At 34.4% G+C, this 16565-nt stretch overlaps 1 protein-coding gene and 1 pseudogene across 1 annotated transcript in view; both read right to left on the reverse strand.

Moving 5' to 3' along the window:
* Positions 1–16297, reverse strand: part of DYNC2LI1 (dynein cytoplasmic 2 light intermediate chain 1) — a 29314-nt gene extending 13017 nt beyond the window's left edge. The window contains exons 1-8 of the mRNA XM_006909637.3: positions 16170–16297; positions 14164–14281; positions 12279–12313; positions 9973–10042; positions 7854–7942; positions 4480–4666; positions 3477–3545; positions 2765–2842 (exon numbers count right to left, since the gene is read on the reverse strand). Of these exons, the coding sequence (XP_006909699.1) occupies positions 2765–2842; positions 3477–3545; positions 4480–4666; positions 7854–7942; positions 9973–10042; positions 12279–12313; positions 14164–14281; positions 16170–16177 (654 nt within the window). The 5' untranslated portion in view covers positions 16178–16297. The remainder of the gene's footprint in view (positions 1–2764; positions 2843–3476; positions 3546–4479; positions 4667–7853; positions 7943–9972; positions 10043–12278; positions 12314–14163; positions 14282–16169) is intronic.
* On the reverse strand, positions 1453–1571 carry LOC112478118 (annotated as a pseudogene).
* Positions 16298–16565: the final 268 nt, after the last annotated feature.

Genomic DNA, 16565 nt, shown 5'->3' on the forward strand with positions numbered 1-16565 from the left:
TTAATGTGGTGGCTGCAGATTAATCTAACAATACTGATACTTACTAAAATGATTTTTTAACTTCTCTTCTGAATTGCCTTTGGAGCCTGCAAAATAAGCTACTGAACATTCTCAGTAGTGGTATATAACTAGAGTGACCATAACTAGAATACTTTAGAGAATGAAAGGAGGTAGGTATTATTAATAAGCTAAGACATTGGGTGAAAACCAGGACATATGGTTACCCTACAAATCTTTTATGACTAAATTTGAGTTCTGGAAATGCCAAAAGTCACTCAGCAAAATCAGAATGTCTAAGATGTATGAAAATAGGAAAAACAGCCTTGAACCAAAATGAAATGTAATTATAAAGCAGAGATCAATTTTCAGGATAAGATTCATTCTGGATTAAGAACAGGCTCTCAGGGAAAGAATTCAATGGAGAACGTTCATGTGAAAATATAAGATATGATACATTTGTTTTTAAAAATTGAAACAAGTGCTTCTATTAATACAATTTTTTTAAATATAAAAAATTTTAACTGAATTTAAAAAACTCTTATTATTATTATATTCCCTATATGGAGAGGGAAAAAATTTCATCATAAATGTATTTCACAGGGCTGAGAGGACATGAAAAGTTTTCTAACTCAACCCACCATGTGCTGCATCAATTATCTTGAAAACATCCTCCACAAATAGCTATAGAGCTTCTGCTTGGATAAACGCAATGCCTGGGAACTCATTATCTCCCAAAGCAACCCATTCCATTTTCAGGTAATGGTAGTATTAGAATATTCTTTCTTATTTTGAATTAAACTCTTTCTATTGATTCCTTGTTTTTTGTTTTTTTAACTACAGCACCTGGTATTCCTAGGTGGTCTCCCTAGGGAGTCCCTTTGCCATGTAACAGTCCTTCAGATTTTGAAAGAGCATTATCAGTTTCTAGATGACAATATAATTTTACACTCCTTCTCATATATCATCATTTTAAGTCACCTACCATCCTGGTGGCTTTCCACTGAATCTGGTCCTATTTATCAATGTTTTTCTATTTTTGTTTTTATTAACTTTATTAAATTGCTCATAGCATTGAATCAGTATTCTTGACTGAAATATAAAGGATCAACTATAGTGTTGAAAAAAACTGCTGAGAATCATTGAATCTTGTAAAGCAGTACCCAATTCACTCCCTTGAATGGAGTATAGGGTAAGAGTGGAAGTGAAATGAAAAGATAGGGCACTGAGAACTTTGGCTACTCTCTTATCGGCCTGGGTAGCTAGATAAGTTTCACGGTTCCTTTGGTGGTCCAGAAGCACTCCTCTAACCCCAACTGCTAAATACTTTTTTTTTTTAACTTTTCAAATTTTATTTTTATTTACTTATTTATTTTTTAGGCAAGGCAACCCTTGGTTGACCTCACAGATTGCAAGGACCTTGTCAGCTTATAATCTCTTATTTTTTATTTTTTATGCCTACAGCACTTGGTCTTCCTAGGTGGTCTCCCATCCAAGTACTAATCAGGCCCGACCTTGCTTAGCTTCCGAGATCAGACAGGATCGGGCTTATTCAGGGTGGCATGGCCGTAGACTTAACCCCAACTTCTAATCTCTTGGGCTTATTGAAACTGAGATGAAGCCCTTCTCAAATCCTTTTTCTTGTCCCTGCCCTGATCTTCTAGGGTCTTCTAGGCCATGGTCAATCCCAGGTCTGCCATGACCTGAATGACCTGATTTCATCTAATTTTGTATCCATAAGACCAGACTGGGCCTTGACTGATCATTAAATATGATTTGTTCCAAAAAGAATGGTAGAGATTTCCCTTACCTAACTAATTAGAACTAAATGTGAACCCTTATCTAGCAGTAGAAACAAGGAACTACATGATCCATAGTTTTCGCTTTTGACTCACCCGAGATGAGTCATTCACTTTAAATTCTCCATATCTTTTCAAAATAGCAAAGAAAAATATTTACAAAGTTGTCTGTTCAACCCAATATGTAAGCAAATACAGCACAAACATAAAAGGTGATGATTTCAAAGAAAATATATAATGTCATTTATTTGCAGTCTTCTGAAAAGGATAAAAGTTTTAAATTTTTATGAAAGCTAGACCATGTTATCTCCTGGTTTCTCTGAGCACTTCAGGAGGAAAGAGACCATCAAATAGGAAAATTGTATTTTTTTAAATTAAAAAAAAAATGTTTTTCTATTTTATTGCATTGAAGGATATCTTCCAAAATTGGCTTGCTGGTCATTTTACTCTGGAAGAGACTAAAGCTTAAATGAGATTAAGTGACTTGTCCAAGATCAAATATCTAGTAAATAGTTGCCTTGAGATTTGAACCCAGACAGCATGACTCCCAAGTTCATGTTTTTAACCTCTGCAACAAACAGCATTTTTTTTAAGTTTAGAAAAGAACATATTGTTAAAGTTTTCCCCCACCCCCTCTTTTCTTTTATGAGAATAGAGATTCCAATTATTAAGGGAAGCTGAAAATGAATTAAAAAATAACCAATTTATCTCTTAAGATTGATGGGGTCTATGGATATAAGCAATTTTGAACTTCTGCACCAAAGAAATGGCTGGCCATCTAGCGGTGTGTTGTATAGATACCATTATCAAACACTCTGTAACAAGAGGGCTTTTAGCCAACGGAAAAGGAAAGGAGGGGGTGATGTCTATCCGTAAAAGCATTAGTATTCGTAACTGTGCATCAAGTTGCTAATCTTTCCAAATTTGGTACTGTCTATCCAAGCCCAAAAGATAGGAAATGTACAAACCATTAATGATGCTCCATAATAATGTGCAACAAATCGAAGTGTCTTGCATATTACCTTTCTCTTCTCAGAGTCAAAATCCTGAAGAAACATGTTATTAAAATGAAAAACAAGTTGAGAGAACTAAATATCTGTAGCATGAGATGCAAATTATTAAATACAGAAATAGAGGATTTCTTGGGGTTTTTTTTTTTTTTTTTGAACACACCCTCAGGAGTAGGATTCCATTACCTTGATATTTGTTTCTATAGAGAGTTGAACAATAGCTGCAGCCTTCTAGAGCTACAGCTATCAGATCTCTCCTTGTTTAAACACTTAGCTCAGTAGAATTTAGATATCGGCACACATTTACAGTGTGGAATACCCTAAGGATTCTCTGACAAGCGAAGATAAGAAGAAACCAATTTTCTACCTTCTTCAATTTAAAAGTTGGGAAGTAAGTCCTATCCCTCAGTGACTAGGTTAAAAATACAATTTCTAAATCTTCTACCTTATCCCCATTCTACTGCCTTATCCCTATTCCACTGTATTTATTGTCCTTTAGCTATTTTCTCTTTCCCAACTATATCCTCTTTTCTACCCTCTTCAAGATGTGTGACTCCTTGACCTCTCCCTCTGAGAGGTATTTTTCTCATTTTGTTATTACTTTGGTTCCTCTCCCATAAAGCATAGACATGCATGTATGAAAAACTCAATTAGAAGTGGAAGAGCTTACCTGAAAAATATCGTATTTACTTCCAATTATGACCAGAGGTATTGGAAATGGGTCAATTAATTCACGATCCTGTTAAATACATTTCATTATAATTGTTTATTAGTATATATTCAACAATTTCTAATTACTTCTAAAAATACACTACGTTAACTCTCTTCATAGATGTTGATTTGTTTGCTTGACACAGAGGTTGTTCCAATAATTTCACTTAATAAACTGTATTTCTTAAGTATAAAACTAGAAATGGCAAGTCCCTAAATTACTATGATATTTATTCTTTTTTGTATTCTGACCTTTTATTTTCTTGTATAACATGTTGTCTTCCTGTTTCTGTGTTTTTGTTTTTATGATTTTGTATTAATTGTTTGTTGCAATGGGACTTATACTACATACAGAGGAACCGTAAACTATCAGTTTTATTCTGATATGACCTATGTAAAAAATATTCATATCAACTTTGGGCAATATAAAACACTGCTCTTAGTTTTATAGAAGATGATATGCATGATTGTATTTAAAGAACTTGTTTGTTACCACTGCAACTTTATGATTTAATTAGTTGTCAGACGATAAAAAGATATTGAACATATGACACTAAATGAATGTAAAATATAGAGTGATGGTGAAGGCTGTTTAAACTCTACTCCTTGCTCAAATCTGTAGCTTCATCTAGTTTTTGCCAGGTGACTTCTGTACAGTCTAGTTTTTTAATCTTCATTTTATAAAATCAGTATCAAACGACTACTTTAAAACTATTTTCTTTGACTAGTTAATATACCATAACAATCACAGCAGATGTCTAACAAGAAGAAACAAGAAATCTTTTTCCTTGTTTTGCTCTTACTGAGGTTTCATTAAATTGCTATAATTTTCTAGTGAGCAGGTTCATCTACATCAAATGAATCTCAAGTCGTGCATAAAAATCTAGAGAAGTTGTTTGTGATGTTATCTTTAACTATATATGGGGCTAAGGATTCCAGGAATTATCCCAACAGCAACTCACTTGATGGTCCTTCTGCATATTACTCCATATCTTCTGTCTCATTTCGGAAGCTGCTTTAGAATTTGTCTTTCCCAGTTTCATTATCACTTTATCCACATGGCTTTTTGTGGCTTGCAACAGATTTTCCATAGTGGGCCAAAGGTCATTAGGTTTTGAAAGATCCAAAACAAGAACAATAGAAAATGTCCTAAAGAAATAAAAAACATCATTCAAAAAAGACTCAAAATAATTACCATGTTGAAACCCTACTATACTGAAAATTATTATCTCAGAATAACACTATAGCTTAAGAAAGTAAAACCTCACAGCAATTTTCTAAGACAAAAAAAAAAAAAATCCAGCACTAAAGTAATATCTTTATTTATTTGAGTGATTTTCTCTAGTCATATTTAAGTATTACAATCAAGAGTGGCACTGAAGTTTTTGTTTGAAATAATAATAATTCAGTTCAAATAATCTGCAAGCAACTGGGTCCAATGAGGCCATGTCTAGATCTAATGTTACTGTGTATTCCAAAGAAGAGAAACAAAAATAATAATAACAGCAGCAGCACAACCAGGCAAGGGAAAAGGAAATAGATTTACTGATGGACTACCTAGGGGACTATCTAGCTTATTTAATCTTCACGATAAAAAGTAGTCAAAGTCATAGATATGAACAGTAGAGTAGTGATTGCCAAGGGTTAGGGGAAGGGGTAATAGGGAGTTATCGTTTAACGGGTACAGAGTTTCAGTTTAGTTAGTTGAATAAGTTCTGGAGATTGACGGTGTGATGATATCACAACAGTATTAATATACTTAATGCCACTAAACTGTGAACTTAAAAATGACTAAATGGTAACTTTTATGTTATGATATTTTACCGCAATAAAAAATAAACATAAATCTAGAAGTATTTCTGAAAATTCATAATAAGTATGTAGAGCCATAATCATGGGCCAATTATATCCTTTATCAACAGGGCACACATTCTGCTAGTAGATATAGCAAGGAACTGTATGTTACTTACTTTATAATATAGTCAGATATTTTGCTTATTTTGAGCAAACAAACTATTTTGTGTAATTCAAGCAAAAGAGTAATTTAATTCTATACTATAGGTCTAAATTCAGAAAGTAGTCTTTTAGACGTTAATTATGAAGATTTTCTAGAAAATGATTGTCTAGCCAATCATATCTATATCATTTTAATAAGGTCATAAACAGTTTTGCTTAACTGCAACAATAATATGATATATATTTAATAGTAAGGAAACTAATTTTATTTTCAGGGATTTAGCATGGGCTTTTTTTCTTGTGGTGAAATATATATAACATAAAATTTATCACTTTTTTCCAAATTAACTTTGTTTTAAGCAAAAAAAGAAATGGATTGTTCAACTTTTTTTCAAGATTAAAATTTGTGTTTTCATTGCATTGGAAGTACTTGTGTTACTTTTACCTCCATAGCAAATGACAGCTAAAAAAAAGTTAAAAAGCAAAAAAAAAAAAACAAAAAAAAACACGAAAAACCCCAACCTCTTTAAACAAAGAATCAGACCATAGAAAATGCTCTATTACAATTTATCTAAAGTCTATGGAAATCTTCAATGTATCTATAATTATTCTATGAACAGCCATTTAAAAGATAAACAGTACCTAATAGCATTTGGCAGTATTATTTTCTCAAGTTGCTGGGCTTTGTCCGACACAAGGAAATTATGTGTCAAATTAATTCCAGTCACAAAACACTCTGCGATTTGCAAGTACATTAGGAGTGAAATGTTTTCCATGAATTCTTTTACCATTCAGCAACTTACTTTGGACCCAAGCCTATGGCTCCCCTTCCCTCTGTTCAAAACCTTGACCTCTCCTCTCTCTTAAAGCAGGCTCCAGCTGCCCTGGGATACCAGAAAAAGGAAGAGCAAGAACTGACAAAGTCAGGTATTAAAGAGCCTGTAGAAAGATTTGGTTTCCTACAAAAATGAGAATTTTCACAAGCCCATCAGGGCAAACACTGTTGGTCATAGAAAAGGGCAGTGAGGTAATGTAACAAGGTGATGTGATAAGTCAGGGACAGAACTGGAGCCAGCTCACAACCCTGGTAAGAGCCAAATTCTTTTTAGCCTCAGGCCATGCTAATTGGCAGCTCAGGTACCTCCCACCTTAACAGTCTCTTCTCAACCACACCACCGTGAGGTACCCAAATTCCTAGGCAGCTTAATTATTTGTCTCTGTTTAAGGAGGACAAATGAAAAACTAGGGAGTAGTAAAAGTCCAAGTCTCTAAAAAATAATGTGAGGGGGAAATAGTGGTTAGAAGTGAAAAAGTAAAATCTGAATGTACACATAAAACATTCTAAATCTCTACAAAGTATATTTACAAACACTGAAAATAGTGAAAGAAATATCTCAACATGTTAAAATTGATTATTTTTTATGTGATTTTGAGTGTTCTTTCTTTGTACCTTTTAGTATTTTTACAAGTTTTCTATGTGAGCACACATTACTTTTGTAATAAGCTAAACACAGTAAATTATATTTCTTTAAAAGAAAAAAAATCATGGGAAAAAATAAAGCTAATATTACCTATAACCAGCTAGTTATGGAAAAATAGTTGTCCCATTAACAAGTAATAACTCCATACTCTAAAGATCTTAATGGATGAAATAAATAATTGTCATGCCTTTTGTATTTGGTTCAAGCAGCAGCAATGGTTTGTGTTCAACTCTTACAAGAGTAAGATATTTCAGATTTAAAAATTTTTGTTTTCCTTGGCTAGGATAGGTTCCCAGAAATACTGTGAGAAATGTCACAATCTTCCATATTTGATTTGGCCAACATGCAGGAGGCATTGTCAGGAAAACACCACCAATGAGATTGAGGTTTTCCCTAAAGTTCTATTTCTTAACATCAGCAAATAAAGAGATTTTCTTCCTCTTCTAACTCATATCCTTCCCTCGGATGATGCTTCAACAGTATTAATTCGCTTTACACTCAAAGGTAGACTTATAATATCCAGCTAAAGAAAAAACTCAGGGCTGAATTAGCTCACACTTGGGTGAGTATTAGAAAGAATTAAGTTTTTAAAATTTATTTTTGCCAAGTGAATTCATTGCCCAAGTGTTATTTGACGTATTTTGTTTGTTTGGAGGCTTGCAAAATATGTTGCTGGCTAGAATCCCAGCTATTTCACTTTAGCACAGGCTGTAGCCTTAGTTCTTTTTAAACTGCTCTGGAAGCATTAGAGTTTAAGCACATAGAGAGTAAGTGAGCATAAGCCTTCAGCAACACAAAACTGTCCCCCAAAATTCTGATTCGCAAAAGCCTATTCATATTCATCTTGTGAATACTACTGGGTACTTACTAAAAACTGTTCCTGGAGCTGGCTCACTTACCTTAAGGTATCACTTGTGATTGGTATGCTGATTAAGTCCAATAAAGAGGTTCCTCCACCTAGTTCCCAAAAGTGAGCAATATCTTTTGGCTGAAAAAACAGGATTTTTTATATTAATTTTTTTGATTTTTAAAAATTTAAATACTTCTGATACTTCATTAGCATCAGTCAGTAATAATTATGGATACAAAGTACTGTAGTCCTCCGTCAACCCTTTCTTGGCAGTCAAAACTAACCTCTTTTTCTAGCCCATCCTTCAAAATGCACCAAAACACATATTCTAAAGAACGAAGATGAAACAAAAAATATGTGTGTATATGTAAGTGCCCTAATTGTAGTAATACCTTAACAGAAGACATAAATAGTGTCCCAATTCTGTAAATATCACATGTAGCACTTACTTAAATGCGAAATAAAATTAACCCCTTGAAAACATTTGATATTATTTTTTTGAAAAGCGTTATAATTCTAGATAGAAATAAAACAGTTGAATAGAAAAACATGGTGATTTACGTTGGCAGAAGCTCACAAAATAAATTAGATGAACAGATAAAGCATGAGGAAATGGGTCGAACAGATGGCAGTCGCAGCTGCAGATCAGGATTACCTGAGCAAAGAATAAAGCAGACAGTCTGTGCCTGATGCCCCTGGGGAATCTGGCAGGCTACCCCTGGCAATACAAGAGGTAGGTGGGGGAATAAGAAGAGCCTAAACAACTGCTTGCCTTTTTATAGGACTCTTAAATATTAGCGGGTAGAAAAGGCTAGGCAGCCAAGTAGCTTGGAAATAAGACCATGGCAAAATTCCTAGCTAATGGCATCTCTGCTTCCACTGTGATGCTGAAGAGCCTTCAGGACACCAAGACTGTGCTTCCATTAAAACTCTCAGGGAACATTAAATTTATGAAAGACATGAATCTTCTTAAATGTTGACAAGCCCAACTTGATAGCAGAAAGTTTAAAGAAAAAAATAGGCGAAAAAGAATCACCTGAGTTTTATGTTATCTGTTACCATGAACTTTGAAGAGACAGATGGTCATTAAAGCAAGTTTTAGATAAATTGATATGTATTTTTGACAAATTATCATCTCGTAATCACTAAAATTGTTTGACTATTGATATTTGAATCGTTAATGTTTGTGGGAAAAATAATTTTTCATTGGAAAATCTCCCTTGATTCATAATTTGATGAAGGGAGGTTTTCATAGCTCTTCTCAAAAGTTAAGCTTATAAAAGTTGTCTCAAAGTTTCTAATAAAAGAATAATTCCATTTCTAGGCTTATCACTCATGTGAGTCACAAAAATAAAGTTCTCCTGTATCTCAATGTTATTTTTTCTTTTCAATTTCACGGTTTTAATAACCAAATTTCACTGGTGAAATCAGAAAGTTTTAATTCTACACATAGTCTAATGATCAAACATTTAGACTACATCAGTCTGTAAAAATTTGCTTGTCTTATGGGAGAGCGGAACCTTCCATTCTAGATTGTTCTTCCATACTGCTAACTTTAAGAAATGACCTCCTTTGCTGTGAGAACTCCAAAACAGAATTCTATTTAGGATTTTTTTTATCCCCCTAACTCTCCCTCTATCCAGAATAATTTCTAACTTTCCTCTGAAAAGACACTAAAATGAGTGAAGATAGGACTATAATCAATCAGGGCCTGCAGTTTCAAATAATATTATCAACTTTATGGTGTATTTGTAAAAATGCTAATAATTTAGATTTTGATAAGAATATTTTCACAAATATTCCACAGGTTAAACTCATATTTTTGGCAGATATTTTGGCAGACAGTAGGTAACTCACAGTATTATTCTCATTTGAAAAAAGAAAAAGTCACATTAATACAATTAATATAAACATGCCAAAAAACATACATTCAAGTTACAAAGGAATCTTATTTCAGCATTTTAAGACACAACAAATGAGATGGCTAAAATATTTTCAGTTTGAATTGGCTTCATATCTGCTGAATTGCATTTGAAATTTAAAACTACATAGCTATGAAATATACAGCTGGATATGTTTTCTGATTGTAGATAAGATAGAAAATGTAAAGTCAGCATCATCACTTCTCCATCTATGGACATAGCAATACCACTCAAAAAGACACTCACTATATTATGCCCTTTTGCTCTTCTTCCATACGTATATTCCAAAGCTAAGGTTGGTTTTGGTGGCTCATCCCTGTACAATAAAGACAGATAGCATTACCATTGTGGGTGGCATTATTTTCTTATGCTATCATCTTACCTGATTCATGTTTGCTTTCTCTTAAAAATTCTTCTTAATTTATTAGTAGAGAAGTTACCTTGCATAATAGCATTAAAGTAAAAATGATTTTTAAAATTATATAAAAAATCAATAAGCCTTTAAAAAACCATCTTAATGGATTTTAGTGGCAGCTGCAGAGGTGAATAATGGCACCTGCATAATGTGGTAGCCTCTAGAGGCACCGTTGGGGCAAGTGGAAAAGGCAATAGAGCTGGCAGTGTTGATGGTAGTGTTGATGGTCACGTTATGGCACAGGCTTTCTGCGTCCAGGCCATGTGGAAAGCAGTGACATCAGGTTTGTGCTCAGCCTTGATCTGGGGAGCTGGGAACCTAATGACTATCAATTTAAAGAAGACACCGATGAAGACTTGAATACAGTTCTCTATCTTAAATCACAGCTCGAATGCGGACATCATTTATCTAGTGAGAGCTACAAATTATCTTAATAAGTCCTAAAAATTGACGAATGATTTAAAAAATATTAGAATGATTTGATGAATTATTTACACTATAGCTTACAGGGCTTGGTAAGCAGTTTTATGGTATGTAGCTATTTAATTTTTTATTGTAGGAGATAAATTTATCATCTTAACCATTTCTAAATGTACCGTTCACTAGTGTTAAGTATATTCACATTGTTGTACAATCAAACTTCTGAACGTTTTCATCTTAGAAAACAAATCCAAACCCATTAAACAACAACTCCCCATTTTCTCCTCCCTCCAGCCCCTGGCAAACACCATTCTACTTTCTGTTTTTATGACTCTGACTACTCTAGATACCTCATGTAAGTGAAATCATACAGTATTTGTTTTTGTAACTAACACATTTCATTAAGTATCTATCCTCAAGGTTGATCCATGTTGTAGCACATGACAAGATTTCCTTCCTTTTTAAGGTTGAATAATATTAGTATATATCTATTTTTAATTTGGAGAAGAGAAATAATTTTTAATTTGTGATTTAGAAATCTATGTTTATTTTGTATATCATCCCTGCATGTATCTTTTTTCATATATGTATATAATAATATTTGGTTATATTTCCTGAAAGATAAAAATTTCCTTTTATGAAACAAAATGCTGCTTTTAAGACAAAAAAATTTATAAATGCTGATATTTAACCTACAATTTGAAGAACTGATCTTTTTCTAAATAGACTTTCAAGGAACTAAAATTCATAATTTTCAGATCAATTTAGCATTTAGTTTCATCCTCAACTGACATTGTATTGGATGACTTGTTTGTAATGGGATACACACGTGGCCTAAAAAGAGCCATAATTCCTGGGGACGGAAAGATGATGCAGGTGTCACTGTGGATGGTTCTTCTAAGAAACAATTTTGCTGATAAAAGGAATTATACAAATCCAGGATCCTATTATTTGTATTCTTCAATAATGTTTTTTTAAATGAATGATTTCTTTAATGCGACCTTAAGACCAAATTCCATCTCTTTTGATGTTTTTGGAGAAGTTACAGAAAAGAGGCACTGGAATGAAGTAGCAAACAAATATCTTCCAAAATTTGTTGGAGGTTTCCCTCATCAACTTCAATATCTACCAATTATGACATGAATCTTAACCTGATGGCACCCTTCTATAGTATAGAAGGTTATGAGCTATATAAAACAAATGGTAAAATGTACAGTTTGAGGACCAACTTTGTGCTTCAAAATTATATCCATAAGTAATTTAAAGATTATGACTAATATTCAAATAATCATGGACTAGGTAGAGTAAAAATAATTTAAATATCACAGTAGCAGAGCCAAAAAGTAAGTAAGTACTATCATAGGCAGTGTAGTTATGTTGATTTCCCCCCACCAATAGGGGAATATAGTATTAATTCTGTATAATTTTTTTGGTTGTTGTTGGTTTTATTTATTTATTTCTTTATTTTTTAAATTTTATTTATTTATAATTCTTTAATGTCACCATATATTTGACCCCTTTTACTTCATCTACCTCCTCTCTCTGGTTTTATTTTTAAAGAAGATTTTAAAGGCAATCCTAAGGATTCACCAGGAATTAAATTATTTTGTTTGGACCTCAAACTTATTTTCCTTCCATATGTCTTTAAGAATCGAACTTGCCCTATGCAACTAGAATAAACAAAAAAATGTAGTCTAAAGGTTAACATAATACTTACCTGTCAAGACACCTTAGGATAATAGTAGTTTTTCCCTGGGAATTTAAAAAAAAAAAAAGAAAAGAATATTGTGTTAATGTCATCCATATGTAAAATTTTACTATTGTTCATAATTGTGGCCCAAAATAGCTTTTTAATCACTTGAATGATAAATTACCTGGAAACTAGAAACTTTCAGAATTGTTCCTAAGTTTGATAAGTGGAAAAAGTTAACTGTCAACTTTTCATCACAGTGTAACTACACTGCTATTATTATAATTATAAAGTCCCGCAGATGACAAATACTAGCAAATCGTACCTCACTTTAGTGGTCAACTTGGCAGCTGTCTTACATTTTCTGTCTACTCATCAATGCTAATTACTGGTTAAGCTGATGATTAGTGTCTTCTAAAATGTTTGAATTCCAATTGTTGAAGCGGAAATAAAGAAAAAAGATAACATACAAATAAAGGACATGTGGCAAATACATGTTCAAAGTAAGCAATCCAGATACTGGGTTAGAGTACTTTTTTTTGTTTATTTCTAGAGGATATACTTATTTTAAGTTTCTTTTTAGGATAACATACACGATTTATTTTAATAAAAGCAATTAAAAATAAAAACAAAAACACACTGTAACAAATGGCCCAATCTAATATAAGTAAGGACAAAATAACAGTATGAACGAAAAAGACAGGTCTCAAGCTCAACCTTAGTAAACAGGGTTAGGTGGTTACTAAAATCTTTCTATACAATAACAGTAGTATAGCATCTGGAAAAAGAGAAGCTGGCGGACCTGTTCTAGTCTACTATAGTTAAGCAAAACCTCAAAAATTCTGTTCCATACTAAGACTTACACGTTAGAATAATTCCAGTTGAGAGTTACAAAAAATCATGACAGATAGAGAATCCATGAATGATACAGAGTCCATGACATAGAAGACATGAAATAAATGAAGATAAAGCTGAAAAGGAAAGACCCATGAGGACAAGGTGGTGGCCACTAATTATTTGAGGGGCCACTAACTATTTGAAGGGCATTTAAAAAATACTTGAAGATTTAACAAGTAGAAGAGGAATTAGATTTATTCCCATATTTTTACAGGTCAGAATTAGAACCAAATGGTGGAAGTTACAATGAAACAGCCTGAGGTTTTCTAGTAACTAAGAATTAACAAAAATTAAAACAGGTTGCCTTACGGAAGAGAACTCCCCCATTGCTGGAGATATTCAAACCTAAACTATACAATCACTGTCTGCAGTGGCTCTTAACCTATTGGGGAGGTGCTGGAATTCTGGGAAAATCTAATTTTCCAGAAAAAATGCACTGATACACAATCACACAATTCTGCATACATTTCTAAGGAGTTCACTGACCCCAAGAAGTATCTCTATGGTCCCCAGGGTAAGAATCCCTATTGTAGAAGACTATAGAATCTCCAAGTTTCCTTCAATTTCTGTGACTTTAGTTAAGATAAGTGAAGATTAAATGTATCATATCCTCTATGGTTCATGTTTTTATTATCTACATACTTAGTTGTACAAGTGACCTATAAATATGACCATCAGATCAGCATTTATGGTGCCTTTGTGTAAAGTGGGAAAAGATGACTCCTCTGGGAAGTTTAATTAGAATTAGACAGTCCTCCAGCTGCTGTGGCCCGCGTCAGGGCACACCACTTGACAAGAAGTGCTCAGCTGGATGTAAGTATCCACTCAGCTATGAGCAGGACACCCTCATACAGGGCACAACCAGCTCTGAAATAACCAGCATGCTGAAGATTGATCATCTGGTGAAAGCGTCGAAGTAGACACATTTTTAGCAAAGTATTAATATAAATCTTACCACTAGTTGTTAAATCACCACAGTACTTAAAAAAAAAAAAATAGGAAAAAAAGACATTACCCCATTTTTACTGCCAATGAAGAAAACAGATTTTTCTCCAATTTCAACTCCATCACCTTCACTTCCATTATTTCCTCGTTTTTCCACTTCAGCTTTTGCAATTTCCCAGAGAGTTTCGCTAAATGAGAGGCAGAAAAATAAAATTCAGGAAAACAAAAATAATTCTTTCTAATATTTCAAGCACAGGGAAATGTTATTTCAGTCAAATTTATAAAACAAATCAACGTTATTTTCTGGGGGGACAATAAGCTGATAAAACTTCTGAGGATTAGTCATTTTCTTAGGACTGGTTCATCAAAGAAAGTCCAAAACGATATGCAGAGTCTTTATCACCAGGATTTGAGGGTTTCTTATTCTGGAGCTTTCAGGCAAAGTTAAAAGCTATGTGTTAGCTTCTCAGACTTATATGAATGTACGAATTTTGGAAACATACCACTTGAAAACCAACAACATCTATGAAAACGGGGGAATGTGTAAAACCAGTGTACCAAATAATCCCTGCTCCCTGAAATACTTGTTTTTTTTTAAATTATATTTTTGGTTCAAGATTCCTGTTTTTAATATATAAAATATAAAGAAGGGTAAAAAAAAAATCACCCAAAATCACATTTTGAAAATCATACTTTTATTCGTCTCTCTACACACATAATTTTATACAAATAAGATTATATCATTGTTTAACTTAAAGCCTAAATAAAAAATGTATCGAACTAAAAAAAATATATGAGCAAGTTATTGATGTGTTGTATGCCTGCATCTGCTACTTTCTATGTATGCCAACTTGGGCAAATTACCTAACTTCTCCGGATCCTTCATTCCTTTATTAATTCAACAAATATTTATTGAGCATTAATATAGTCAAGCTTCTGTGTTAGTCACCTGTTTCTTCATCTCTAAAAAGCCAATAAGAAGGAATACCAACCTAAGACTGTCATGACTGATTGTTAAAATGCAATCATTTAGATTAGGGCTTGTCCTATATATAATAACCTAAAATTATCGAGAGCTCATAATAATTATTATTCAAGAACCAAGAATGAAAAAGGAAGTTATAGAAGACCAAAATAGATGCCCCGAAATGTTTGTACTAAAATTCATACATTTATTTCACAGGTTGAGTCCCCAGGAACTCAATCCTGGCCTGTCTGCTCTTCATTTACATACTGTTCTTTCAAAACGTGATTATCTGCTTCCTGAGTTCCCAGCAGAGAGGAGAAGAGGTGCTGCAACCAGACATGCCACTAGTGGAAATTTATAACTATAGCCAGAACTTTATAACTATAACCAATTATATGGTGAGAGGCTGGGAATTTTTCACACTAAGGTTCAGTCTCAACAGAGATCACGCCGCCGATGCGCAGGTGAGAAAAGATTTATCCTGCTCTGTGATGGACTCCAGGACACCTCTCTCTTCATGTATGACCTAATAAGTTGTTTCAGAAAAGGTTTAGGTATGATCTTGAGGATAGGTCATTAAAATTGGCAACAATATCCCCTCCGTCCCTCACTCCGCCCCTTTTAAACGTGGTCTTAACACTTTCACAGTGCTTTCGCAAGTTTCCCGCCCCCCGCCCCTTTATTGTTGTCGTGAACTCCTGCATCAGGAGGGGAGGTCCCTAAGGAAGAGGTTTTGTGGTCTAGTTCACCGCCTGTACCCCGCTCCTAGAACATTGCCTGCCCCGCAAGAAACTTTTATTGAATAAATGAATGGCTGGAATTGAGTGATGTTTCAAAATCAAGACTTTTCTACCCGGGGGAACTTCTGTACCTGCTTTCGGCAGAACCCACACACGCAAGAGTGGTTCCTATAGGTCTCTGACTACCCAGCTAGGGGTTGCAAGCAGGACAGACCCACAACTTCTTCCACCAGCTGGTCTCGCGTGGACTCCTCTCCCCAAAGGTACCTCAGCGGCCTCTCCCTCCCTACTCCTTCCAGGCTAGGGTGGAAAAGAGGGGAGGCTATTGAGGGGAACGTGAGCCGGGCGCAAGTAAGGCCGAGGGGATACCTGGGCATCGTGTTCTGGCCGCCCCACTGTTGACGGCTCCGCGTAGGCCCAGATTAGAATCAGACACACCGCAAACTCCAAGATGGGCCGGGAGTACAGGCTCTTCGGTTGCCATGGGAGCGACGTCGCAGGCTGGGTTGCGTACGAAAGAAAGGCATCATGGGAAATGTAGTTCTTAGCGTTCGTTTTCTAGTCTCACGCTCATCTTCCTCCCCCAGGATGAGAGAGAACGAGATGCCCGTGGTAACAAACCTGGAACCTAAAAGCTGTTCTTTCATTAAAAAGAAAATATTCTATCGAGTACCAGATATAAGCTAGGGTTCTCTGCTCTCTCTTCAGTTATTTTTCTTTCCCCAACAGCAATGATTTGGGAATGGAGGGTGAAACAACCTCCTG

Source organism: Pteropus alecto, unplaced genomic scaffold (assembly GCF_000325575.1).
Source record: "Pteropus alecto unplaced genomic scaffold, ASM32557v1 scaffold131, whole genome shotgun sequence".
NCBI classification, from domain to species: domain Eukaryota; kingdom Metazoa; phylum Chordata; class Mammalia; order Chiroptera; family Pteropodidae; genus Pteropus; species Pteropus alecto.